The 26506-nt window shown below is 39.1% G+C and overlaps 1 protein-coding gene across 3 annotated transcripts in view; it reads left to right on the forward strand.

The window, feature by feature from the left end:
* Positions 1 to 26506, forward strand: part of nf1a (neurofibromin 1a) — a 148698-nt gene that overhangs the window by 44948 nt on the left and 77244 nt on the right. Inside the window, exons 17-30 of one of the 3 annotated variants that reach the window (XM_017432166.3) lie at positions 586 to 832; positions 2633 to 2706; positions 4321 to 4404; positions 5364 to 5747; positions 8333 to 8472; positions 8736 to 8858; positions 8972 to 9055; positions 9133 to 9249; positions 10062 to 10243; positions 10752 to 10963; positions 11375 to 11536; positions 11619 to 11716; positions 13173 to 13308; positions 20983 to 21045. In XM_017432166.3, coding sequence (XP_017287655.1) covers positions 586 to 832; positions 2633 to 2706; positions 4321 to 4404; positions 5364 to 5747; positions 8333 to 8472; positions 8736 to 8858; positions 8972 to 9055; positions 9133 to 9249; positions 10062 to 10243; positions 10752 to 10963; positions 11375 to 11536; positions 11619 to 11716; positions 13173 to 13308; positions 20983 to 21045 — 2106 coding nt within the window. The remainder of the gene's footprint in view (positions 1 to 585; positions 833 to 2632; positions 2707 to 4320; positions 4405 to 5363; positions 5748 to 8332; positions 8473 to 8735; positions 8859 to 8971; positions 9056 to 9132; positions 9250 to 10061; positions 10244 to 10751; positions 10964 to 11374; positions 11537 to 11618; positions 11717 to 13172; positions 13309 to 20982; positions 21046 to 26506) is intronic. The other 2 variants (XM_017432167.3, XM_017432168.3) reach the window with 2 other exon arrangements.

The following is a 26506-nucleotide window of genomic DNA, read 5'->3' on the forward strand; positions in this document are numbered from 1 at the left end:
CCCCCCCCCCCCAGTTCGGGTATAAAAGCGTATCTCTCACACACAGACACTGCTCATGCCCACGCTTGGCTCCACCCACTTTGGTGGGATTTTCAAAATGTGCCTGGAGGCGGGCTTAAGCTTTGTCAGGGGGATTAGTTACACTTTAACTTAAATTTGAACATGAATTTGGTGTATCCATGTAAATGATATAAAAAAAGTATATCTTGTTTTACACAGAATTATTTGTTTGTTAACAGGCATAAATTGGTGTCATCTTGAACTGCTGTGAAATTTTTGACATTGGAGTTGTTTTAAGGTAGAAATCCACTTTGGTCTTGGTTGTATTCAGTTTTGCTGTCATAATCACGCCATTTCTCTAAATAGAGGTCATTCAACAAGCTATCTACAACGGATAAGATTAATTATTTCTAACCCACTTCAGTATGGCTGAATTATCACTGGTTTAAACTATTAACAGGTGCAACAAGTGTCTCCTGACTGATGGCTGTCAGAAACTTGTTGAGACAGTTATTGTTGACAAGGTTTCTGCTTTTATTTCGTAACTTAATATTTGACCGGATTTTTGTTGGATTTTGGTTCCAGGAGTGCGCAACAATGGGTAGTGGTATTCCCATCTGTCGGCAGGCCCAAACCAAGCTGGAGGTGGGCCTCTACATGTTTCTGTGGAGCCCAGATACCGAAGGAGTGCTGGTGGCCATGTCCTGTTTTCGCCATCTTTGCGAGGAGGCAGACATCCGTAGTGCAGCGGATGAGGTTCCTGTCCAGACGATTTTGCCAAACTATGCTACCTTTAACGAAGTAGCTTCTGTCAGCACCATGATGGGAACAGGTTAGGATTATTTGTTCAGTTGTCTATTTTTAATCGTTGGTAATAATATTTTAGAGTTGAGACCTCTACTGTAAGAACCTATTTAATGAACATTTCTTTAAATTTAAATAAAAAAAATAAGTAACCTGTTAGGCTGGTTACAATTAGGTTCTTTTTCTCATTTGTTCACACTTGACAATGTACAAAAGGTTTGATTAATGCAACTCCAGCTATGTTAACGTGGTTTGAACAGGAATAAACTAGGGATGCACACAAAATGATGGTGTCCCATGACCTTTTTTAAGCATTAAATAACTAATTCCAGTAAGGTAAGAACTACATAAATTAACAAGTGTCAACACCCGAAAAAAGTTGTTGGAGGGTTTTTATTTTTTTTATTTATTTCTTACATATGAAGGGGATGAGGCCTAAAACAGAAATGTTATGTCATTTGAACTCTACACCATTTGATCGAACATATACTTAAGAGGACAGAAGGGAAGGAAAAGCCACATTTTGGACAGAGAAGACAGGTTTGAAAGGGGTGAAGGTTAAACAAGAAAAAACAACTTTAAAGAAGTGGTCTCAGATTTCTACTTTCTAAAACTTACAATGGAGCTTTAAGCCTGATACCCAGTCATTTTCTCTCTAATTCACACCTTCATGCATCTCTGTGACCCAGATAAACAAAGACCCTAATGAATCTCCATTGGGAGTGGAGTGAGATTAATCTGCATGCGAGTTTAGCTGCATAAACAGAGCATTTCATGCTCCACACTCTCCAGTTTTTAATTGAGAAAGCTCAAAACGTCTTCAGCTACAAAATAGAACTCCAGTTGTTTTGTCTTTTAATTTTAATTTGTTTTTTGTTTTACTTTGTCCTGGATGACTGAGAATCTACACTAGCATGGCTCCTGTAAAGTTTGCAGTCTCAAACTTCTGTAGAGGAGAGAGTTAATTGGTCCAAAACCACTTTTTATTTCTTTGTTTTTTACAAGTTGTTTATCTAAACTTTTTTTTTTTTTTCTCAGGCCATGTTTACACAACACTGTTTTAAGTGATCCTGTAACATTTTTGTTACGTTTCATCCATTTGTAAACTTGACAACAGCGATTGGATTCTGCGACACGGAAACCTTTTGAATCCAGGTCTCAGAATGAACGTTTTTTGGAGATGCCCAGCATCGGTGTAAAGTTGCACATGTGCGCAATGACTGGCTGCAGTCAAAAGCTTTTCTGCGCTTGTGCAAGTACACGAACAGCAGTAAGAATGGTGGATAGAAGTCTTTGTGCCACTCACTTTTTTCAGTTTATGAGAGCTTCAGACACAGAACATACATCCGCTACACCATCTTTTGGGTCAGCCGAGATGCATTTCACACATTCAACAAAGAAAGAACAGGCCCATAACTGTTTTCATGCTTGAGACTGAAGTTTCTGTGTGCATGCACGCATCATTTAAAATACAAACCTGGAGTGAAAACTACAGCTGTTTTAACATCTATTGCTATCTTGTCTAAACAGCAATTGCAATAAAAGTGTTGTCATGTGCAAGTGTAACGTTTTCACAATCAACTTTAAAAAAATCTATAACATTTCCAGGAGATCTGTCACATAGAAATGGGGTCTCATTCTGCATCATCAGTTTCTTTGATTCTTTAATGTTCTGATGTCTTACATATGTTTCCTATTAAGTATTACCAGCAGAAAGGAGCCATTTAAATAAACCTTCTTGACGGTAGAGCTCAAAGATGTTGAATATCAAAACAGGTAATTTTTTACAGATTGTGAAGATTGTAATCTTGAGAAATTTTCTTTACAGGTCGATCCACCTTACAGAAACGGGTAATGGCCTTATTAAGAAGAGTCGAACATCCGACGCCAGGAAACATTGAGGTACAGTTCAGTGCTCTACTTTCACTGCGTAGACTGTTCAATTAGTCTTTTGGTTCCTGTAGACTAGCTTATGTGATTGTTTTTTAAATCAAACTTTTCAATTAGTAACTGATATTACATTTACTTGTAAATGTAATCTGTGTATGCTCCCCCAGCAGACCATGGGACCTGCTAACACGGACTGATAAAAAGATCTCCAGCATCGTACTGCACATGTTGAAAGATCTGAGCTTACTTAGAAAATAGTCTGCTCATTCCCTTTTTGTACACCGCATCATTGGTGCTCCAGTCAGCCTGCTGTTCAGAAGTACTCCTAAGTATTTGTATCTGTCCACAACCTCTACTGCCAAAACCCTACTACTTCCAAGATGTTGTTAGCGCTGGTTGTAGGGTTTTTCTTCCTGAAGTCGATCACCATTTTCTTTGTCTTGTCCATATTCAGAAGCAAATGATTCCTGTAAGACCACTCCATAAAGTTTTCAAACAGTTCCCTGTACTTCAATTCCTGTCCATCTCTAACACATCCCACCACCCCAGAGTTGTCAAAATACTTCTGAGGGTGGCATGGCTCAGAGTTGTACTGAAAGTCTGAGTTGTACAGTGTAAACAGGAACAGTGACAGTCCCCTGTGGTGATTCTTTGTTCCTGATCACCACGTCAGACAGGGTCCTCCCCAGACATGGGACAGGATACCCATGCTGAGCAGCTTCACACTTGGTAAACAAGGCTGGATGGTGTTGAAGGCACTGGAAAAATCGAAAAACATGATTCTAACAGAACCTCCAGCACCATCCAGGTGAGAGTGATCATGTTGCAGCTGATAGATGATAACATCATGGAGCTGGTAGGCAAATTGAAAGGTAGATTTCACCTGTGGTCTAAGCTGAGTTAGGACCAGTCTCTCCAAAACCTTTATATGCGACGTTGGGGCAACTGGACTAAAGTTGTTAAAGTCATACAGGGTCGCTTTCTTCAGTACCTGCCCTAGGCAGAAAGTTTTCCAAAGTGCTGGCACAATTTACTGCAGCAGACTCATGTTGAAGATGTGCTGCAGGATGCTGGACAGCTGGAAAGTTCAGAACTTCAGACACCCAAAGGCTGATGTAACTGTGGCCTGCAGCCTTGCCCAGGAGTATTTTCTTCAGCTGTCTCCTAACCTGGCCTATTGTCCCAGATGGGGGTGGTTGTGGTGTTCTGACAGAAGTTAATGTAGACAGTTATGCAGATGGTTAGGGCATTGATTCTGGCATTCTGTGTGAGTTTAACTCTGGGCAGTGACGATAAAGCTTTGGAGAGCGCTAACAGCTGGTCTTGTGTGCATGTAAACACAAGACTGCTCTGTGTGTTGCAACTCCCCATCACAAAAAGTGACAAAATAATCAAGAGGGCCACAAAGAAAGTATAAGAATATGTAAAGTTCATTCTGATGAGATATATACAATAAAAGTACAAAAAAGAACAGAGTAAAAGTCTTAAAGAAACTAGAAAGTTGAAAATAAGGCAAAGCAGGTGGAGAGCTGCTGTCTCTAGCTGCCACTTTCAAGGTGCCCATCTTATTAACCTCAGATTGGTTTTTGTCATCACTGTTTTTCCTCACCTCATTTCTTCCTTAAGGCCTGGGATGACACATATTCTAAATGGGACCAGACCACCAAACAGATACTCAACTTCCCCAAAAGCAAGGCAGAAGATGGCCAGGTAAGCATGTTCATCTTTTCTGTAAACCTTTTCAGCAACATCATCATCCATCTTCGCAGAGCAGTGCAGAGCGGTGGCTGGAACACATTTCAGACATGGACTCCTTTAAATTCATTTGACTGCATGCTGGTTTCACATCTGAGTGTGTCTGCAGTCCTGCAACACATACATCCGTCAGGAGGGGTCAGCCTGTGACTTTATCTGTACCAGAAGTCACCAACAAAATCTGCTCAGGGGCCTGTTTGTTTGTTTGTTTTTGTTTTTGTTTTTTGAAGACTGACCTTTAATGTAGGAAATGATCAAATATAAAACCTGCTGTTTTTAATAATAACACTAATAATAATGTTTGTGAAGCTCATAGCTGTGTTAGTGGTTGAGTAAAAATGTAATTTTTCTCATCTTTTAAATGGGGTTAAAAGGAGGGCAGTGGCAATATGATCTCATTCAAGGAATGCTGGACCTTCGATCATTAATGTGCGTTATTAGACTTTTTATAGCTGTTTTGGTCAAACTTAAAAAAATGTTATTTACAACCTTGTGCAATAATGTGAGATGTCACACTCAAAAACATGTTGTGAAAGATTCTCAGTTACTACCACATCAGGTTTTAGCTCAGTATCTGTAAAATTGACTGAATTAAAGCCATGTGTTGGGCTTTCTAAGTGAGATTCTTGAGGTAGCCCTTTTGAATTGGACTGACTGTAAAAGTTGATCAGTTATAGATGAAGATCCAGTGATCACATTCCAAGAGTTTCATTCAAATCTGTCCAGTGGATCATGAGATGATTTGGTCACACACAGACATTATTACCAGCCTTTTGCCTTTCTAATAAAATAAGTAAACCTAGCAAATGAACCTTTTCAAGCTTGGATCATCATTTTTTCTCCAGATTAGTAGAGTAAATTTCTGAACGGATAGATTGTTCAAAGCGTCTCATCGTTTCTCTGTTCTTCCACAGCAGGAGTGGATCAACATGACAGGCTTCCTGTGCGCTCTGGGGGGTGTGTGTCTTCAGCAGCGCAACACCCCTGGTCCAGCCACCTACAGCCCACCTATGGGCCCCCCGAGTGAGCGTAAACATTCCATGATCTCTGTGGTCTCCAGCGACATGTCTACCACCATGGCCTCTTCCTGCTCTCCATCGGCTTCCAGCGAAACGCCTGTCAGCCGCTTCCTGGACCGGCTGTTGGCTCTGCTCGTGTGTGGTCATGACCGGGTCGGCCTCCACGTTCGGAACAACGTTAAAGACCTTCTGGGGCTGGAACTCAGCCCAGCGCTCTATCCCATGCTTTTCAACAAACTGAAAAACAGCATCGGAAAGTTCTTTGACACCCAGGGACCAGTAAGTTCAGTGTTCACCGACTGTAAACCACATGTGCTGCTAGTAGCTCTGACTCAACAAAACCCAAATAATGGCAGTAGATCTGTTTCTGGACAGACACTTTGGGTTCTGAAGAGACTGAATGCTGGGTCAGTACCTTCAGCTGATAGTTTTCTGAGGCCATGTTTGCATTTCGTGAATGAACTTTTCTGAATTCGTCTCAAGTGATTTAACTGTCGGTCAGCTCTGAAGCATGTGTTCACATTTGGTGGCAAAATGTGTGCCCTATCAGTTACCCGTGCTGTATGCAGACACACACCACATATATACACATCACACAGAGGGCTGTGTGAACAGTCAGTCATCGGATCTTATTATTTTGGCATTAACACGGTTCAGAGCCATTTGAGTCAGTTTTTTGTTGAATTATCTCTCAAAAGGCTTAATTACCTAACAGACGGGACATAAAAAGAAATAAAGGAGTAAAATGGTCAGTGACTTCAGAGCTCTGTGTCAGAGCAGACGGAAAATTCACATAGCTCCACTGAGAACGTAACATCAGCTCTGTGTTTAGGTGAATATATTACAACATAACGCTGTTCTGTGATTGACAGCAGGTTATAGTTGACAGTGACTACAGCCGCAGTCCAACAGCTCTGAAAACACTTAAACATTAAACCAGAGAAACTCATCATGCAAAGTCCTGTAATCCACATTGATTAATAAAATATCAAAAAAGATGCCTTTTTTATTATTAAAGATTATAATAAACCGTTCATCAAAACTTTTAGCTGAAAAAAAAAAAGTACCTTCAGAATGTTCCCTAGGGTTGTTGTTTAATTATCTTTAATCAGCCGCAGATGAGCGGACATTTGTTTGTTTGTTTTTTTTACCCTGAGATGTCTGGTTTGCTGCATGTGTGGGGTCACCTCAGATCAGCAGGAGGTCCATCGAGGCTTGAGATGGACCGCTGTTCAGGCTACCAAACATATGCAGACCCCCTCAGAAGGTGGTTTGAGTGAAAACGTTTTCAATGTGCATTGAGGGAGTTCTGACCTGTGTTTAGTGCTATCTGATCACAGTCTGACAGCTAAAGTTAGCAACAAATGTGAACAGGACCAAGGAGGTTCGCTTCGTTCTGAATTGATGACATTTAACACCAAGCACCAAACCAGAACAGTAAATGTCTAAACGACGTGTCTGATTTAGGAGAACAACTATTAGTAAGTAAGTAAAGTAAAGTTTATTTATAAAGTGCTTTTCACAGACACAAAATCACAAAGCGCTGTACAATAATAAAAACAGGAAAAAACAAAAATCAACCTTATAAACCATACCAAACACACTATTGAGTGAATTTTGTCTGTGAATGATTGATGAGTAACTCATGAGTAAAATATGGGGCAGCAGACAATCAGTCAGATCAAAACAGAGAAGAGATTTTTGTGAAACGTGTCGACAGAAGCGATTTCTGAACTTATTAAAGACTGGAAGGCTTTTAATTTGTAAATGATTTACCGGCAAATGTTTAAGCACTTTATCAAAGCAGGAGTATGTTGAACTGAAACTTTTTTTCAGTTTTTTTTGTTTAGATTTGTGAATATTCATGAATTTTATAACAAACCATACAATAAGACACATTTAAGGTGAAAAAAAAAATGTAACAAGCTGAAAAAAATTGCAAAGGAAAATTTATCATTTTGAAAAATGAGCAAGTTTATGTTCACAAATTTTGTTACTGGCAAGCTAAACAGATGATTGAGCATATCTTTAAGATAAATTCAAATTCCCACTTAGTCATACAGCCCTAATTTAATGTACAATATTTATCAAACATTCCACTGTAGGGGATGCAATGATATTTATATTGCGAAATGAAATTTGGCAGAGAGATTCAGGATAAAGCTTTGAAGCAGCAACTTCATTGTTGTAAGAATTAGTCAAAGTATGTAGGGCTCGTTACATCTTGTATAAAACAATCAGACACTTGGCCTAAACAGTGCTTGCCTTCAGATCCTAACAGCTGACTGCTGCATCTGTGATCCTGAAGGCTCCTTATATCTTTGAGGGTTTTCAGAAGTTTGAACCACTCGTACTAAACAATGGGTTTACTTTGAAACCTGTACCTGGGAGAAACCTTACTGATGCAGTAGAACCACTTTGTGTTTTGTCTTTTCCAAAGTGTCTGACCTGAGACATGAAACTGTCTTCTACTACATCACCTTGGCAGCAGTTTAGCTGCTCCTCATCCAGTTTGAATCCTTTGACAGCTGTTTCAGTTCATGACTGTTCAAACCTACAGATTAAAATGATCATCATGAGCACTTTCTTTATTCTGTTCAACTATGCAGCTGACTGTAGTCAAACAAAATTCCTAATTTTGCTTATGTTTAAAATTATTTGTGTAGTTTTGAAGGCAAACCAACAAATTCATTTGATTTTCAATGAAAATGGAAATAAAATGGAAATTATATTGGTAAATGCCTTCTTACTTCTTACTTCTTAATGTTTTTCAGACCAACCCAAAACTTTTGCAAAGTTTTGTATGTCTTTGATTAACTGTTCTGTCTGCACCTGAACTGTTCTGGTGTTTTTTGTGTTTCCAGGTTCCCATCAATGATACAAACACCCAGTTTGTTGACCAGACCATAGCCATCATGAAGAACCTGTTAGATAACCACACAGAAGGCAGCTCTGAACACCTGGGACAAGCCAGCATTGAGACCATGATGCTAAATCTGGTTCGGTAAGAACTTTCCATTTCAAAAACCTATTCTAAATGGGACATTTCATTAAAAAAAAAATGAAAACACTAAAACCAAACATGCAATGTAGACCAGTTTAAAGCCTGTGTTGTGTTTGGTGAAGGTCTGCAGTAAGTTTATACACAAAAAGCACCAAATGATCTTAATATTGTTTGATTAGATCAGAAGCTTGAATATAAAACCCACACACACTGTATTGCTCTGTCACAGTTTTGGGTGTACTGGTCTTGTTTTTATCTCCCAGGTATGTGCGTATTCTGGGTACTTTAATCCCTGAGATCCAGATCAAAACCAAACTGTGCCAGCTGGTTGAGGTGATGATGGAGAGACGAGATGACCTGTCTTTCTGCCAGGAGATGAAGTTTAGGTCAGTTCAGCAGTTCTTACGTCATTTACAACTTTGTGACACCATATTTAGGTCTGCAGCACATCTACCTGCACAGCCTCTTTCAAAGGTTTTACTTGTACTCCTCTTTATAGGAACAAGATGGTGGAGTACCTGACGGACTGGGTGATGGGAACCTCCAACCAAGTTACTGATGATGATATCAAGTGCTTGTTAAGGTGCAACTTCTTGGATATTTTAACTCTGTGCTCCCCTGAGTGAGCCACCTCTCAAGTTGTTATTGTTTATTGTGCAGAGATCTGGACCAGGCCAGTATGGAAGCTGTGGTATCCCTGTTGGCTGGTCTACCTCTGCAGCCAGAGGAGGGCGATGGAGTGGAACTGATGGAGGCCAAGTCTCAGCTTTTCCTGAAGTAAGAACTCAACCTGTGACAGATGATTCATAGTTTAAAGTAATAGTAGTTTTTTGTCTTTGTTCAAATGTCCATAGAGGTTTCACATAGAACAAGGTAAGTATTTCTTTTGGCTTGTTTTTTTTTTTTTTAAGTTTAGTGTAGATACACATTTTAAGATTGGGTGATTGGATGAATTTATTGACTACTGGCCATGGTATTTTGATTTAAAGGATGATATTTCCCACTTTATTTGAGCGAAGGCAGTTTTCCCTTTCAAGATTTTTGACCTGCAAATAAATATACAATTTAAATCCAAACCCAGACACACTGTAATACACTGACTGTGTACAATGCACCTCATCCATTTCATTCTTACTTCTAACTTTCTGTCAGGTCTCAGTCCAACTTGATGTTGGCTTGACATCAAATGGCTGAGCTACTGGGACACAATGGTAGTATTATTGCTCTGCACAGATAAATCAAATAAATCAAACACTGCGTGATTTATTTGTTTTAATTAGCAACAATTTTGGTGAAAAATTAATCTTTTCATAATCAAAAATGACAAATGAAATTTGGCTGATGTGCAAATATTAATAGCCTATTTAAAAGACATCTAACAGACAAGATTTAAATGTTATAAAACAGCCTTCATGTTTTAGAACAACCAGATAAAATTAAGCCGCTCTTTGGTGCCGAGAGGTTTTCCTGACAGATCAACTGTGGAGCTGAAGAGGTTTTTTTCCAGGACAACAAGGTTTAACAGGTTAACACAAATGTATATTAATTTTTAAAAGACATTTTTTTTCTTTGCTTCTGTTTATTTGCAGATACTTCACCCTGTTCATGAACCTGCTGAATGACTGCAGTGAGGTCGAGGATGAGGGTCAGCCGGTTGGGGGACGGAAGAGAGGAATGTCTCGGCGCCTGGCGTCCCTTCGTCATTGCACCATCCAGGCCATGTCCAACTTGCTCAATGCTAATGTGGACAGTGGCCTCATGCACTCCATTGGTTAGTGTACTGCTTGTTAGGGTTTGGTGATTGGCCAAGTTCAACCATTGGCCATTGGAGTCCATCAGATGGTAGTTTGTTTTTTAAAGAACAATATTTTCCGCTTTATTTTACCAAAGGTAATTTTTACACTTAAGAGTTGTGAATAGATGTACAGTTCAAAATCAAGATCTGAATATCAGCCCAGTGCTGGTTGCTCAAATCTAATTTATTTCTTGCCAAACATTTTGAGTAACTCTTCAGTTTAAAACTAAGACATTTCAAATTGTTGGCCACAAACGGCTTACTTGCTCAGTTGTACAAAGAACAGGGGTTGCCCTGTCTGCCACTCTTCAAAAAACAAGAAAAGAAAAATGAAAAGCTGAAACACACCTGCATGATTATATCAGCAACCGTAAGTTGCTGAACTGATAATGACCAATCGCCCAACCCTCCTGCTTGTAGTCATATTAATCAGCTCATGCTGACGAGAAGTGTAGAATAGCAGCATGACTTTGTTTTTTTTCAGGTCTGGGGTATCACAAGGACCTTCAGACCCGAGCTACGTTCATGGAGGTGCTGACCAAGATCCTGCAGCAGGGGACAGAGTTCGACACATTAGCTGAGACGGTGCTGGCTGACCGCTTCGAGAGGCTGGTGGAGCTCGTGACTATGATGGGGGACCAGGGGGAGCTGCCCATCGCCATGGCCCTGGCTAATGTGGTTCCTGGGTCTCAGTGGGTCTGTAGAGCTCAGCTGTTTGGTTGGATTTGTGAAAGTTTTGTGCAGAAAGTTACCTTTTAGGGTCGCATGTGGTAGTGGCCTCAAGTTTCAGACGTAACTAAAAGGTTTCATCTACTCTGTCGTCAAAGTGAGCCTTCCAGTTTTTATCTAGTTATTTAATTTATGATATTCTAAACCTGAAAGAAATCAGAGGCCATTCATAGAAAATATGTCAGTTTTAACGTTGGTTGTTTTAACTTCTGTTGTGTTATTCTATTTATGGCTTGACTTCAGATTATTTTCAGGTTATTGTTGTGAATTATCAGGCAGAAGGATGGAAACTGTTCCTTTTAACTAAATGTTTCTGGATCTGATTTTGGCCATCTAAAATTAATTTTCAGTTCTGTTTTTTGTTCATTTGGTTTCCAGGATGAGCTGGCCCGGGTTCTAGTAACTCTATTTGACTCCCGTCACTTATTGTACCAGCTGTTGTGGAACATGTTTTCTAAAGAGGTGGAACTGGCCGACTCCATGCAGACACTGTTCAGAGGGAACAGCCTGGCCAGTAAGATCATGACCTTCTGTTTTAAGGTAGGAAACCTGCTGCTCACATTAACCTGCTGCCTCTGGTACTGACACGCTGAATGTGGGATTCTGACCGGACTCTCCACAGGTATATGGAGCAGCGTATCTGCAGAAGCTACTAGAACCCCTACTGAGAGGGGTCATCTCAACCCCTGAACACATTAGCTTTGAGGTGGACCCTACCCGGTATGTACTGTTTTATCTGGATCTCTCACAATTGGACACTACACCACATATGGCTAACAAATTTCATGGAAGAAAAATCAAAATCCAGGCCCTGATTAATGAAATCACTCAAACAGGTTTATTTATGTAAGGTGCACAAAATATAGAGAGTGTTAAAGACAATCAACAATCAATATCAGAGTCCCAGGTCTCCGAATCAAATCTCTGACCCCCAAAATCAGCACTGGAGCTTATATGAAAGATATTGGAGTAATGGAAGCAAGAAGGAGTGTCTTGGGAGGAGCAAGTCGGTCTGGTTCCAATGAAGAGAAAAGTCAACATCAATCCTGTAAACAGGTTCATTCTGTGAGAACTTTAGGGACTTGGAGTAGAAGTCATAACAGAGTCATGACGTATCAACAATAGGTGTTACCTTATAATAAACTCCTCCATTACACAAACCAGAACCTGTTGTAGAATAGTGTCACTCCTCTGTACCATTAACATTAACCTAATACCTTCAGTCACACAGACACACACAGTTACACACACATACTTTATTGATCCCACAGGAAATTGGTGTGCCAGGGTTTCAGTTCAAAGGAACATGCACAAGGAATCGCACAAAATATTAAAGTAACAGAGAAGTGTAAAACTACCAGAGTACTCTAAGATTAAAGAGTACATGTACATTATCGTAACACACGGAACCATTCTGGTGATTGTTTCTGGCCGGTTGGTGAGCAGTTGTCTGAAGATCACGCATTGGAGGGAAAACATGAAAACATCAGGAGCAGAGACAAAAGAGGGAAATGCAAATACCAGCTAAAGTGGCTGGAAGACGATACATTTAAGGCATGGCTTCAGCCTGTCAGTGGTCAGATGGCAATCATTGACCATGAAAATTGGTGCCAGAAATTCAAACATCCATCAACTTTCTTTTCTAAAGCCTAATAGGAAATTGGGACTTCCTTTTGTACTAATCTGAGTTGACAAACAGTCAACGTTTTAATCTAGAAACTGTAGGGAAGAGTTAAAAAAAAATCAGGATCAAGAGAAACATTAAAGCAGCTGTCAAAAGAGTGCTGTCAGGGAGTTAACAGACACACTTAATAAGAGGAAGACACAAACACAGAGTAGAAGGTACTTTAAATCTTAAACAAGGAGTTGCTCTCTGAAAATTATATGTAATAATAAAAGAATTTCTGAACTATGAGCTGCAAAAGGCTCTGATGGTCACAGTTGGTCATTTTTATATTTGTACAGTCTTTATGTGATTGACATGACAAGTTAAAAAGCCATGATAGACTAGTCACATCAGGACTGGGCGATGTTTAGACTGAGGATAACTAAATGATGGCTGCATCATTTCCATTTCATGTTGCATGGATGCTCTGACAGTTGGGTAGATTGTGACCCGTCAGCTCCGCTGCTATAGCTTGGACTTGACTGAAGGAGGTGTTTGTTGTCCCGTCAGACTGGAGCAAGGTGAAAACCTGGAGGAGAACCAGCGGAACTTGCTGCAGATCACTGAGCGCTTCTTCCACGCCATTATTGGTTCATCCAGCGAGTTTCCACCACAGCTTCGCAGTGTCTGCCACTGTCTGTACCAGGTATTACTCCACTGTCTCTACCAGATAATACCTCTGCTCCCGAGTTTGGTTCCTCTAGTTCCAATCCAGTTGCAAGCTGTTTATATCACAGTTTTGACATGTTAATGGTGTACAGATGTATGAACACATGTCTGTGTGAACAACACTTAAAGTTGTTACTGACTCTAAAACTGGACCTTGTTTACATCACTGTTATCATCATGACACTGTCAGCACGACGTTCAGTCCTCCAGCTAATCCATTAGAAACAGAAGGACAATCCACATTATTTTCTTTATCAAACAAGCTTTCCATGTTGGCTGATCATTTAATCTGTAACACACACGATCATTGTATCATACATCGAATACTGAAAAAATGAGGTTTTATAATTCAGATTTCATCAAGCTACGGAAGATGGAAGATATAAAGAATTACAGTCACTGTGCTACAGAAGAACCCCAGTTATGGTTCACGTTGAAGAAAGTTTACCCAAAACCTTTTCCCTATTTAGAAACATAATGACTGACAGAGTTAATTCGCGGTTTTTATCTTCTGTAGAATAATTTTTTAAAGACATGCGAAGGCCTTTGCAGACATGATCTGCTTCTTGTTAATTTGGTGCCTACTGAACGTGAATGAACTTCCTGCTGGTCTCCAGCATTTTCTGCCCTGACATCTGACACCTCCTCTGAGAGACGTCTGGAGGCCATCAAACCACCTGAACAACTCTTTTTTTTCTCACCCTGTCCCTGTCCCTGAGGGAGAGGAGCCCAGCCAGGCATCAGAACAGTTGTATTTACCACCTGTAAATCATAGTTGTAGGTTTAAATACTAACAGTTTGTTGTACTTTATGTGGCATTATGATCAGGGAAAATTACTGAATTTAATTGTTGGAAACATGATAAACTAAAAAACTGAGAATTTAAAAAGAATTGAGTAATGAAATGCCCCGAATTAGATTTACGAATATTCTGCCATCTGCAGCATTTTGTTTTATATACTTAAATTTGGAAGCAACAGTTATACAATGACATGACCAAATCAAAGAGCAGATACTACTTTAATGAAGACTTTAATGTTCTAATCATGTCTGAAAAGGGCTGTACTGGGTTAGAAAAAGAAAACGACCCCCTACCCCACCCCCAACCCCACCACCACGAAACTTATGAGTGGATTATTTTTGTTGAACCATGACTTTGAATTTTTATGAGTTTGTTAACTTTCTCTACTTAAAGTCTGAGTTTGGTCTTATTTATGCAGCATTATATTCTCGATAGTCAGAAAATCTTATTATACACACAAATGTGTATCATAATCCACAGCGTGTAATATGATCTTGTTGGCATTAGGAAGAGTTTATTAATGAATCATCTTTCTGTCAGTACAGTTTTTATATTTATCTGACAGTTTTCATTAGAAAGGCTTTGTGAGACCAGCTCCAGCTCAGTTCAGCACAGTTTAGACAACATGTTGGGAATCTGGATAGTTGTTTTTATAAGGTCAGATCCAGCTCAGTTCAGACAGAGTGTTGGGAACCTGGGTTGTTGTTTTCTAAGACCAGATCCAGGTCAGTACAAGGAAAAATTTGAGAACCGGAGCAGTTCTTCTGTAACTTAAGTGTGTCTGATAAATGTCAACAAGCTTCAGATGCTGAAGAAAAAAATCTGTCCTAAAAAATCAGTTCATACCACTCTGGCTGTTTTTCCACTAAAACCAGTGCTAAACCAGGGCTGAATCTTAACTAGTTGTTTAAAAAATGATTTAGGACCAGTTTTGTTTTCCACAGCCAGAGACTCAGCTCAGAGCATTAAGATCAGTCTGATGAAGTACCTGGACAAATGTTGTATCTTAGTCTCTCTGTCTCACCTGCTGAAGCTTAGAACTCCTTCAGAATCACAGGTGTCTTGCTGGGCTCACTCATTGCTCTCCTTCTTCACGTTGACTCAGTTTGTGAGGACGACCTGCTCTTGGTAGATTTACACAGGTCCCATATTCCTTCCATTTCTTGATGATGAATTTACCAAAACTCCTAGGGGTGTTTAAGGCCTTGGAAACCCTTCTGTATCTATTCCCTGACTTGTGCTTTTCAGTACACTTTTCTCTGAGTTGAGTTAGGTCAGTCCCTTTAAAAGGATGAACTTATGCAGTCCCTTAGTTTAGATTAGATATTTTAATTTAGTTGGGATTGTTCTGTACAAATTTGATTTCACTTTTACTTTGAAGAAGGTTTTTATGAAAATTATTTTGTCAAAAAGATCAGTTTGTATTGACCATGACTGATTTATGACAAGAACAAAAAAAGAATAAAACATCCTGGGGGGTTAATACGTTTTGGGGGAGAGAGGAATAGATATTTTTAACAAAATTGTTGAACACAATCATACAGAGTGACAGTATGCCTAAGGAGTGGAGTACTCGTATTCTGGTACCAAGTGGGAAGAACAAATCGGATGTTTAGAGCTACAGTTGCTACAAAAAGATAAAGTTGATGGCACATACCATGAAGATCTGGAAAAGAGTTGTTGATTCCAGGTTAACAAGTGAAGAGATGTAAAATGAGCAGCAGGATGGTTTCATACTGAGAAAAAGCTCTACAGATATGTAATGTTCACTTTGAGAGAAGTTTAGTTGTAGAGAAGTGTAAAAAAGTCAGAAGGAGCTGCTCTGTGTCTCTGTAGGTCTGGAGAAAGCAGATGATAGTGGGCCAACCTAGAAACTGTGGTTCTGTATGAGGAAGTCAGGTGAGGCGGAGAAAGATTTGAGTATAGTGTAGGACGTGCAAGAACAGAGAGACAGAGTGATATGTGCGGGAGGAATGGATTGAAGGTGGGTATGGACATCAGGAATCAGCTTTGAGCCCTTTCTTGTTTGCTCTGGTGCTGGGCAGGTTGACAGATGAGGTCAGGCAGGAGTCCCCATGGACAATGATGCTTGCAGACAACATCTGTAGGGAGCATGTGGCAAAGATCTGTAGAGGTGAAGATTTGCTCTGGAGAGAAAAGGAATGAAAGACAGTAGAAGTGAGACAAAATCCACATTTAAATGAGGCAGACAGTTGGAACAGTCAAATTGCAAGTAGTTTAAGTTTCTGGAGTCAACCAACCAAAGCAGTGAGCAGAAAACTAGAGCTTTAAAGAAGATAGGATTGAGTGGATGGAGATGGGTCCTGACACCCATCTCCATCCACTCAATCCTATCTTCTTAAAAGCTCTAGTTTTAAAGCTCTGTTTTCTGTCACAAGTCCCCCTGACGGGACTTGTGACAGACTGAGAGCTACAGGAGTGAAAAGGGAAGATGGCTGTGAAGCCTGCTTTGATGTTTGGTTGGAGTCAGAGGCTCTAACAAAAAGAAAAGAGAAAAAACTGAAGATGGCAGAGATGAAGATGTTCAGATTGTCATCAGGAGGGACAAAAATCAACAGGATTAGAAATGAGTCCATCAGAGGGACAGATCAGGTTTGGAGATGGTTTGAGAGACCAGGCTGAGATGGTTTGGACATGTGCAGAGGAGGGACAGTGTGTATATCAGCCACAGGATGTTGAAAATGGAGGATGCAGAATTGATCCTCACCTGTCAGCAGAACTAAGATTCTTCATCAGTTTGTGCCTCCTAGTTCTGGCACCACTCCAAAAACACCGTTCTCTGCTCTGGTGTTTATAGGTGCTACCTATGGGATGGTGAACCTGTAGTCCAGCTGATACCAGTCACTAAGACACGGTGCAAGATGAAACAGAAGGGTGAAAAGAGTGCAGTACTTGTGTATAAATGTCAGGGGCTAATACTATGAAGTTTTATAATGCTTGGCTTACAAAACAATAATCCTCTTTTGGTGTGGTCTGTCTCAAATGACCAGAACCTTCAGAATGTGTGTCAATTGCTTTTATTTCATTTATTCCAACATTGAGCCACTACAACTAGGGAAGCGCAATGTCAAATATTTAAAAATACATACAAGTACTTACATTTGGGTACTTGCCGATACCGAGTACCAATACTGATCAGTGGCATGCAGTCAGGGGAGGCAGGCCATGATGACAAACAAGAAAACACAACAGTAAAATAAAGTAAATATTAAGATTTATTTTATATTTAAATTGTGTTACAAATGGATTTATGTTTGGTTTCTTAGCATTTTTATCTCCTTTAGTAAAGAAAATTTATGTTAGTCTCAACTAGTCTAGATTAAGCCTCTAGTTGAGATTTTAAAAAAAGTTTCTTTCTTTTTGCCACTCTCCCATTTTTTAAAATGATTTTGCATAGAAGGCCAATTTATATTGACCCTGATTGATTTATGACAGCAGTAAAAACATAAAACATCCAAGGGGGTGAATACTTTTTATAGAAACTGTATATGTGAATCCTATGACTTGTCTCAGTTCTTTGGATAATAAAACCTCAGCACACCTATAAAAAAACTCAAAAACTGAACTATGGATAAGAACAACGTAATAAAGGTTTTGTAATTAGTTTCACATTCTACTTCTCATTATGTTGGACAACTTTTAAATTCACACTCAAGAGTCACAGTTTTAATAAGGAAAATCATGAAAATAAATTATTTAGCTTTACATAGCTAACGTTAAACATTAGACATTTAGGACAAAATAAACAGGTGCAATTTGACACAATAAACACAACAGACTTATAATTTCTAGAACAATCTCAGTGTCAAAATTGACTTTTAATTATATATCAATTTTAACATGAATATGTGGAATTTACAAAACTTTCTTTGGCTGTTCTTGCTTACATGCTAACAGTTTTAGTATAAGTCAATGGGATTTTCAATGGTAAACATTAGAGTCATGGCTAAGGGACCCGTGAGTTAAACTCACCAGTGCACAACTCAGCATGGGCACAGGAAATACATCAGTCCTTTTTTTTTTCAAGCTGTTACAAGTGTCCCGTCTTTTTGATCTGTGACAAAAAGGGCGGCAGCAAATGTCAAAGGAAAGGCTTACAAGACAGCGGTGACAGCAGCTATGTTGTATGGTTTGGTGACAGTGGGACTGACAAAAAGACAGGAGACAGAACTGAAAGTGGCAGAGCTGAAGATGTTGAGGATCTCCATGGGAGTGACAAGGGTGGACAAGATTAGGAATGAGGTCATCAGAGGTACAGCACAGGTTGAAGGACTGGGAGGTTAAGTTAGAAGACAGACTGAGATGGTTTGGACATGTGCAGAGGAGGGACAGTGGGTATATTGGTAGAAGGATGTTAGAAATGCAGCTGCCAGGAAAAAGACAAAGAGGAGATATATGGATGCAGTTAGAGAGGACATGGAGGTAGTTGGAGTGAGGACAGAGGACAAAGAAGACAATTGGATGGAGGAGAATGACTTTCTATGGCAACCCCTGAAGAGAGAACAGCCGAAAGAAGAAAAGTGTCTCATCTCTACCCACGCTGTTAACATAAAATGCTACCTTACAACATAAAACATTAAAATATACATGTTTTATAAATAAATGTAAATGAAGTACAATGCTGAATGAACTCTGAAGCTTACCACAAGACTAGCCAGTCTCTCTCATGAAATGGTTGCTGCCGCAGCCTTTGAGGAATCCAAGTAGGACGTAAAGGTAGAACAGTTGATATTACTGGCTAAAGTGATACCATGACACTTTAGTTATTGGCTGATCGGTGTCTTAAAAAATGCACATTTTATGTCTCTTTTAGACTTTAATTTTTCCTAACACAATGAACTGTTAGATTTTAACTGTAACAATTTATAACATATAAGTTATAACATATAAGTTTTTTAGGTTTAACTATTTATTTATTGTTTTTTTAGGTTTAACTATTTTCTTAGCCACACAAAATCATGAACTTTGTGTTTTTAACTCGTGAATTTAGCGACTTTTTACTGTGGATTACAAAATCATGGTTCATTTTTGTGTGCATGCTTCCAAAACTGTCTTGTAGGTCATGAACATTATATCATTGCCCACTTTCGCCCACATGGTGCCCACCTCAGCCCACTATGTAGCCAGCTTGGCAACCACCCCCAAATTTATGATTTAATTAACATGATCACACTTTAACAATGAATACAGGCAGATCTGCACCGGTTTCTACTATTATTATTTATCTTTGACATGGTTAGAACTGAGCGTTTGGTGCTGTAGCCTTGGTTGTTTTCTGAATAACCTTGGATCTCAAGACAGAAGAAATTTAAAAATGCAGTTCTGTTTAACTCAGGCTTAAGCTTCTAAAATAACTCATTCGCCTAAAAAAAAAACACAAGCAAGGGTAGGTTGTGCTTTCTCTGCTAGCAGCATATGCTTCAATACACCTGCACTGATGGTCTTTTCTTGTGTGACATTTAAGTTCATTGTATTGCTCAATTAGCCATGGTAAAGACACTGTTCCTATCAGTTTTTGAGGCAGCAAGGTGAGCTCCGAGTGGTGCCGTTCAGTGGCTCCTGTGTCGCTGTGACCCGCTCTGGGGACAGTGGCAGATGGAGACTTTGACTGGGGCGGTCCACCTGTCATACAGTAAAACAGGTGTCATAAAGAGAGCCAAGAAAGAAACCTTATTAAGCTGAAGAGACGCTCTGCACCAAGGCTGACCAATTACATAAGAACGGTGTTAAATTACAAGTACATGTTTCCATACCAAAAAAATAATAAAATAAAATAGGTGTCCCTTCACAAAAAGTACAGCTCCACATCTACAGAGTCACAAAAACTAAAAGAAAACTAAATTGAAAAGGATTTGAGACTCCCTGTTTTGAGGGGAAAAAACAAAGTTTTGAACAAGTTCAACATTAAGGCAACAAAACTACGTGGCCCTGAGGACACCCACAAATATTTGTGAGTCTCCCTCATGCATACTGTTTTGTTGCAAACAGTCGCAGCCCAGTGAGAAACTGGCTTAAAAGAGCCGGCAGCTTCACTGTGCTGCTGCATCTGCTCCTCCACCAGGATTAGATGGGCTAGGTCGTCCACAACCTGGCCCATCTTAAGAGGATTTTAAGAGCAACTGGACTTCTTTTATTTTTTTTGAAAAATGTTTATTTTTTTTCTCATCTGAGTAGTTTTCTCATTTAAAACAAACAAAAAATTTTTTTAAACCGCAGTGAGTTGATGTATTTTTTGCGTGTTGAACTCACATGCTAATTACTCTCACTTCCCTCCCTCCTGAGGGTCATTAGTGTCTTTGTTGGCCTGGTCCACATGAGAGAGGTTTTGGTGTGAATTAGTGTGAAACTGACTGGGGGTTAGATTTATTGCTCCATTGTACGTTCTGAAGAGTTGAAACCTCCTCAGATGAGAAGAGAAACATCTTACAAAAATTGCATTTTGTGAAAACCTTTTAGGATCTATGTCCACCGTATCAGCTTCATCTCAGGGAAGTTCTCAACATGGTCTTTTAACTCAAGTGAAATTTTACAGGTTCAATTATTTTAATTAGTACTAACTTCATAGAGTTTGAACCTGCAGTAACACAAACACACACACCAGTATACAAACAATAATAGGTTTAATACCTGACTCGCAGGCATGACAGTGCATGGTTGGAGACACCGCCAGTGGATGACGATAACCTTTGACCTTTATGTTGTTTTCTAAATTTGAATGTTACCTGTATGCTCACTCTAAGCGGTTACAGCTGTGGTGTGTGTGTGTGTGTGTGCGCGCGTGTGTGTAAATTAGCTGTGACCATGATTGTGCTCATCTCTGTTCTGTAGGCTACTTGCCATTCTCTACTGAATAAAGCAACAGTAAAAGAAAAAAAGGAAAACAAAAAAGCAGTAAGTTTGGAGAATTTATTTTCTTTCAAACACTTTCCCCAAAAGCAAAAAAAAAAAATCTTTTTTTTTTGTTTTGCATTTTATTCATTTTATTTGTTTTTATTTCTTCATTCTTTAAAGTTTGCTTTTAAATTTGGTGTTTTCTAAACACGTTTCCTTTTTTGTCCACGTTCAGCTTTGTGTGCTTCCCTTTCTTAAATCATTTCACTAATATTAGCTTCATTTAATGTGTTTTTAGTGGACACTTCCTGGGGATTAGCAGCATTCTCTCTTCATTTTTCTCTTACTCTCTGTTGCCACTCAGCGATATTTTCTCATTACATTTTTCTCTGCACTTTAATCATGTTATTCCATCTAATGACAGAATAATTGAATCCTTTTAACCACACAGATGCATGCTTCACCTGCCATTACACACAACTTTACTAAAGAAATAAAAGCAGAGCCCCAGCCGTAAACATTTAGTGACTTTTTGCAGCCGTCTGTGGAGACACTGTGATTACGACTTATACATTTGAGCTCCAGCTCAGTTGGGAAATATGGCCTCATTATTTTTAGTCAACATTACTGGTCTTATGGAACACAATGAGTGAACAAGAACTGCTGTGTTTATGGATTTATAAGTCTTATGCATAAGATATAAAGCTGTTGTTATCACTTAACATGGTATGGTAACATGGTATATGGAGTGTCGTCTGCACTCTTTTCTGTTTTGGTCCTTAAAAACGTTTTTGTTGTTGTTTGCCGGCAGCCTTCTGTAACACTACAGTACATAATTTGATGAAAGTAGTGAAGTGAAGTGAAGTGAAGGGAAATTTATTTACATAGCACATTTCTGCAACAAGGCGACCCAAAGTGAAAGTAAGTTAAGTTAGCACTGAAAGAGACAACAGGGATGGTTTTTGTCTGAGATATCATTACTTATGATATTCTGGTGGGTTTTTTCCATGGGTTTTAATCTTGTAGTCAAATTAGTTGCACGATTTGATCAAAAATACATGCAGCCGCCCCATATTTATAAATAAATATAACTGTTTGCCAGATTTCCTAAAATGTACAGATAATCCCCTCCTAATGTTTAAAGTTTTCTCACTAAGAAAAAGAATATGAGCTGTCTTTAATTTGATGGTAGTTTTATTTGAATAAAAAGAGACAGAATACCAACTAAAATCAGGGACGGTTGGTATAAATGGGCTAGAAGGTTTGAAACCCTCCTAACATTTAAAATAAAGAGAAGAAAATTACTGTCAAACTATATTTAGACTGATTGTTTTACATTTTGGTAAAGACTAGAAAAGCATCAGCAACAAACAGACACAAGCAAAAGATTTTATTCATGTCTACGGGGTTAGTTGATTGACAGGTGCTGGTGTGTCACAGAGAAGCTGATGTGAGCTTCTCTTCAAATGAAGGATGCAGTTCTCAAAACACATTGTTTTGTTTAGGTTTTTTTTTTTAGCTTTTCCGTATTGTTGGTCTAATAACCAGGTTTTAATATTCTGGTTTTAATCAGCTGGGATAATTATAGTATTTCAGTACTAAACATTTTTTGACTTTGTGTGAAGCTTGTTTTGCTACAGTTGTTGTTAATGTCATTGTGATAAAAATGGACAGTTATTTGTAAACATTGTTTCTTGTATTTCAGATAAGGTGCTTCATTTATTGAAATGTAAGCAACAGGGTTTTATACCGTACATGTTGAACCACCCACCTAATATCACCACCAGTCGCCACAGATTTAAATCCAGAAAAAACAATTACATAAAAGTTATAGATGGTAAAGATTGACTGTCATGTCAGTGAAGGAAATTGGTGTTTGATCATCTATAACCCAACCCATAAATTGATTATGTGCCCACGTGGCACACAGATGACAGTTAGTCAGTCTCAGACACTCTTCATCTCAGCTTGTTATGTGTATAAAGCACACCTGTCCACAGAGTCAGTTTCTTCCATCGATCGTCCATCCATCCATTTTTTTTTACCTGCTTTTTCTTGCAGGGTCATGGGGCAGCTTGTACCCATCTCCAGCGATTATTGTGCAAGACGAGGGCACATCATTGACCATGTGATATACTATTAGATCATGTGTCCCACATTCTTTTGTTGTTGAGATTTTAAGCTACAATATCATGTTTATGGAAGCTGCCAGGTAGTATTTTTGGAACCAGAGTCTGTGCACTAGTGATGTGGGGCTTTAAGCCCCACCTACTCCTCCACATGCAAATAACTAATTACAGCTAAACTTATTAGAAATATGAGCATTTGAACATGCAACTGCAAGGTAAGAACTACATGAAACAACAAAAGTCAACTCCTGTGAATAAAAACATATATTTTCATTAATTTTACCACGGGCAATGTTCTGTTTGTTTATGTACAAAGAGCAGGAACTTAAAACTTGTACTGGCCCACAGGGAAGCAGGATCACTCAGTCTTTAACTTCCGGATCATGTCAGAGGTCTAGATTTCTTTTACCATTAATGGTTTCCTTAATTCAAACTTCTCCGTCACCATGGGTAAGACCAAACAGCTGTCAGAGGAAGTCATGGACCAGACAGTAAATCTGAACAAGGCTAGAATTGACTGCATGACCATCAGCATAAAGGTGACAACTGTTTGAGCCATTATTCAGAAATGGAAAAAATGTAAAATTGCCAATCTTTACCCCATCAATTATGACATCTTTAACTCTTGAATGACATTAAAGTCAGATGAAATGTGACATAACCATTCAGAATGAGGATGCTTTGAAAAACATCAGATATGTTTCAAATTTAGGACCACATATGAAAGTGGCCTGGGTCTAATGTGGAAAAAATTGCATTTGTGATGTTCAGACTGTCAAAAAAATCACATATGGGCAAAAAAGTCAGGCTCACAAAAATATATTTATTATTCACATCTATTCACAGCTTGGTTTTGTTTGCACTTATTCAGACCTCGACCTTAGGGCAACTCAGTGTGTCAAAAGTTTGTCATTGCAACATCAATGAGTACAATATCAATATCACTAAGGACTGCAATAAATGATAGGCCATTATATTTCAAGTACCATGCATTAATGTTGGCCTCACACCTGGTTTAGATGATGGGGATGAAAGAAGAAAAAGTGGAGAGTGAGGAAACTGTAGATTTATCACAATTGGTATTGTCACTACAATATTAAACAATAATATCACACATTGCAAGTTTCTCCAGTACCATGCAACCCCACTCTACATTGCATCTCTGTGTTGAAACTTGGATCACTTGTGGCTGATCCACTGACCCATCCATCTGCAGCTTAAACAGACCCTATTAGTGGAGAAAGTTTCCTATCAAGAGAGAGCTAATCAGAAGTGTCTCTGTTCGGCTGACCAATCACAAACAGAAGTGTGAAAATATTGTTCCTGTGTTTATGTTTGGATTGAGGTCAGTTTTCATTTGTGTCGTGAGTTTTGTTGAAGTCACGTGAGTGCATGAGAAATAGGTTAAATGTATGAGTGTCGCTTGTGATGCATGACAGTTGGTTCTTGATTAAAGTGGTGTGCACAATGTGGGGAAAAGTGCAAAGCTTCTGTGCACAGCTCAAATAAAGCTGTTGTCTCATGCATCATAAATCTGTACACTGGCAGTGCTGTGGCTCATTTTTGTGCCATTTACAAGCACAGGCAGAACCAAATGTCTATAAACAGATTTTTGTTAAGCACAAGTGTCATGAGTAGTGTCAGTGCTGCTGAAATGTGAGGTTGTGTTGAGTGGATCCTGTGGAAAACGCCAGAGGAGGGAGAGATTCTCCTTGGACTTTCCAAAAATCATAATTGAAGGTCTTTTTTTTGTTTTTTTCTTCAATTACTTTTCACTTCCTCCACCTCTTGTCTTCATATTCCCTAACTAGTTGCAACTCCAAAAAAAAGTTGGCGTCTTACATAAACTGTGTTCATTGCCTTTAGTATTTGTTGTATTGGTAATATTTCACCAAACAATGCTTTTAGCAATGTTATTGATAGGAATAAAGCCTGTATTATGCTGAAAGTAGTCATTCTAGTTTTTTGAGGCAGGTGGGGTTGGAACAATATTTTTTACTTTCTTAAATTTTAATGGGAAAGACTTGTTCAATATACAGGCTTTTAAGATGTGAAACACCTGTTGGAATGAATTTTTCAGTGGGTTGATTGTACCTTGCTTTTTTGGAGTCTCTGGATGGTGTCGTGGAAGGTATTCCTTCTAAGGATTTCATTGTTCTCCTGGGGGACTTCAATGCCTATAAGGCAAAAATGGCGTTATTGACAGCAACAGCCTCCCTGATCTGAATCTAAGTTAGTCATGTTGCTTTGCTCCTGATTAGATGGCATGGTAACAATTGATTGAAGGCTAAATGCTTGATGGGCAGTGTGAAAGGGATTTCTCACAAGACTGAGGGCTTTCTTCTTGCATCCCTCCACTAAGAGTCTCTAACATGGGAGGAAACACCACAGCTCTTACAGCCACTTTCATCATAAGGCTTTTGTCAGTAAATATTTTAAAAAAGGAAGGACTTACAGATAACAGCAAGTGTCTTTTTATTACCACAGAAAAGAAATAAACAGTCTTCCAACAGCAAATCCGAATTGGGGTAAGAGGGTAGCTTTTATACCTTTTTTTGATGCGTCTTTAGCTTAATGAAACAAGGAACACATCTTATATAACTCGTTAACAATACACATGAACAGAAACATGTTGCTGGGTTAACCTGACCCTGCAGAAGACCTCTTGATAAGTTTAGCTTCAATTTTGGTCACTGTGTCTCCATCTCTGTGTCAGGTCATCTGGTTAGGAACACAAACACATTTTCCTGGAAAATCGGCTTACTTTTACCAAAACCAGCTGGTTTATGCAAGAAACAACCCCAGACTTTACAAAAAACAGTAATTATCTTGATAACACTCTGCATTCTGCTTGCAATTAATTCTGGCTTCCTGTCTGTGGCGCTGAGGTTTTAATACCAGCAGTTGGCCTCATCAGTAGCGAGGCACTGTAGAGAGGGGATGTTGTACAAATCGTTACTGTTCTTTTGTTTATATTGTATGCCAGTCCACAAGGGGGCACTGTGTTGTCTGTAGCACTTGGTGTTGGTGTGGAGAGCTGCACATGGTGGAATAAAGAGTTGTAAAAATAAACCAAAGAGGAATTATTCTTACTGACCAACACAAATGAAGATTTGGTGCCATAACATTCTGTCCTTCAGTGTGCACAAAACAAAAGAGCTGGTGGTTAATATATAGAGAGAGCCTACTCAGCACTGCCTTCTGCTTATCAGTGGCTTGGAAGTGGACAGTCAGTACAACCAAGTTATTTGTAGTTCCCATCTCTGAAGACCTTTCCTGAACCACTAACACCAGCTGCAGAAACTAAAAATGCAGGCACAGATGTGCATAAAGCATACCCTGTTTTTAGCAAAACAATAAAAATGAGGTGAAGACATGGTGCAGTTTGTCAG

The sequence above is a fragment of the Kryptolebias marmoratus genome, linkage group LG2 (genome assembly GCF_001649575.2).
Source record: "Kryptolebias marmoratus isolate JLee-2015 linkage group LG2, ASM164957v2, whole genome shotgun sequence".
In the NCBI taxonomy this organism is placed as follows: domain Eukaryota; kingdom Metazoa; phylum Chordata; class Actinopteri; order Cyprinodontiformes; family Rivulidae; genus Kryptolebias; species Kryptolebias marmoratus.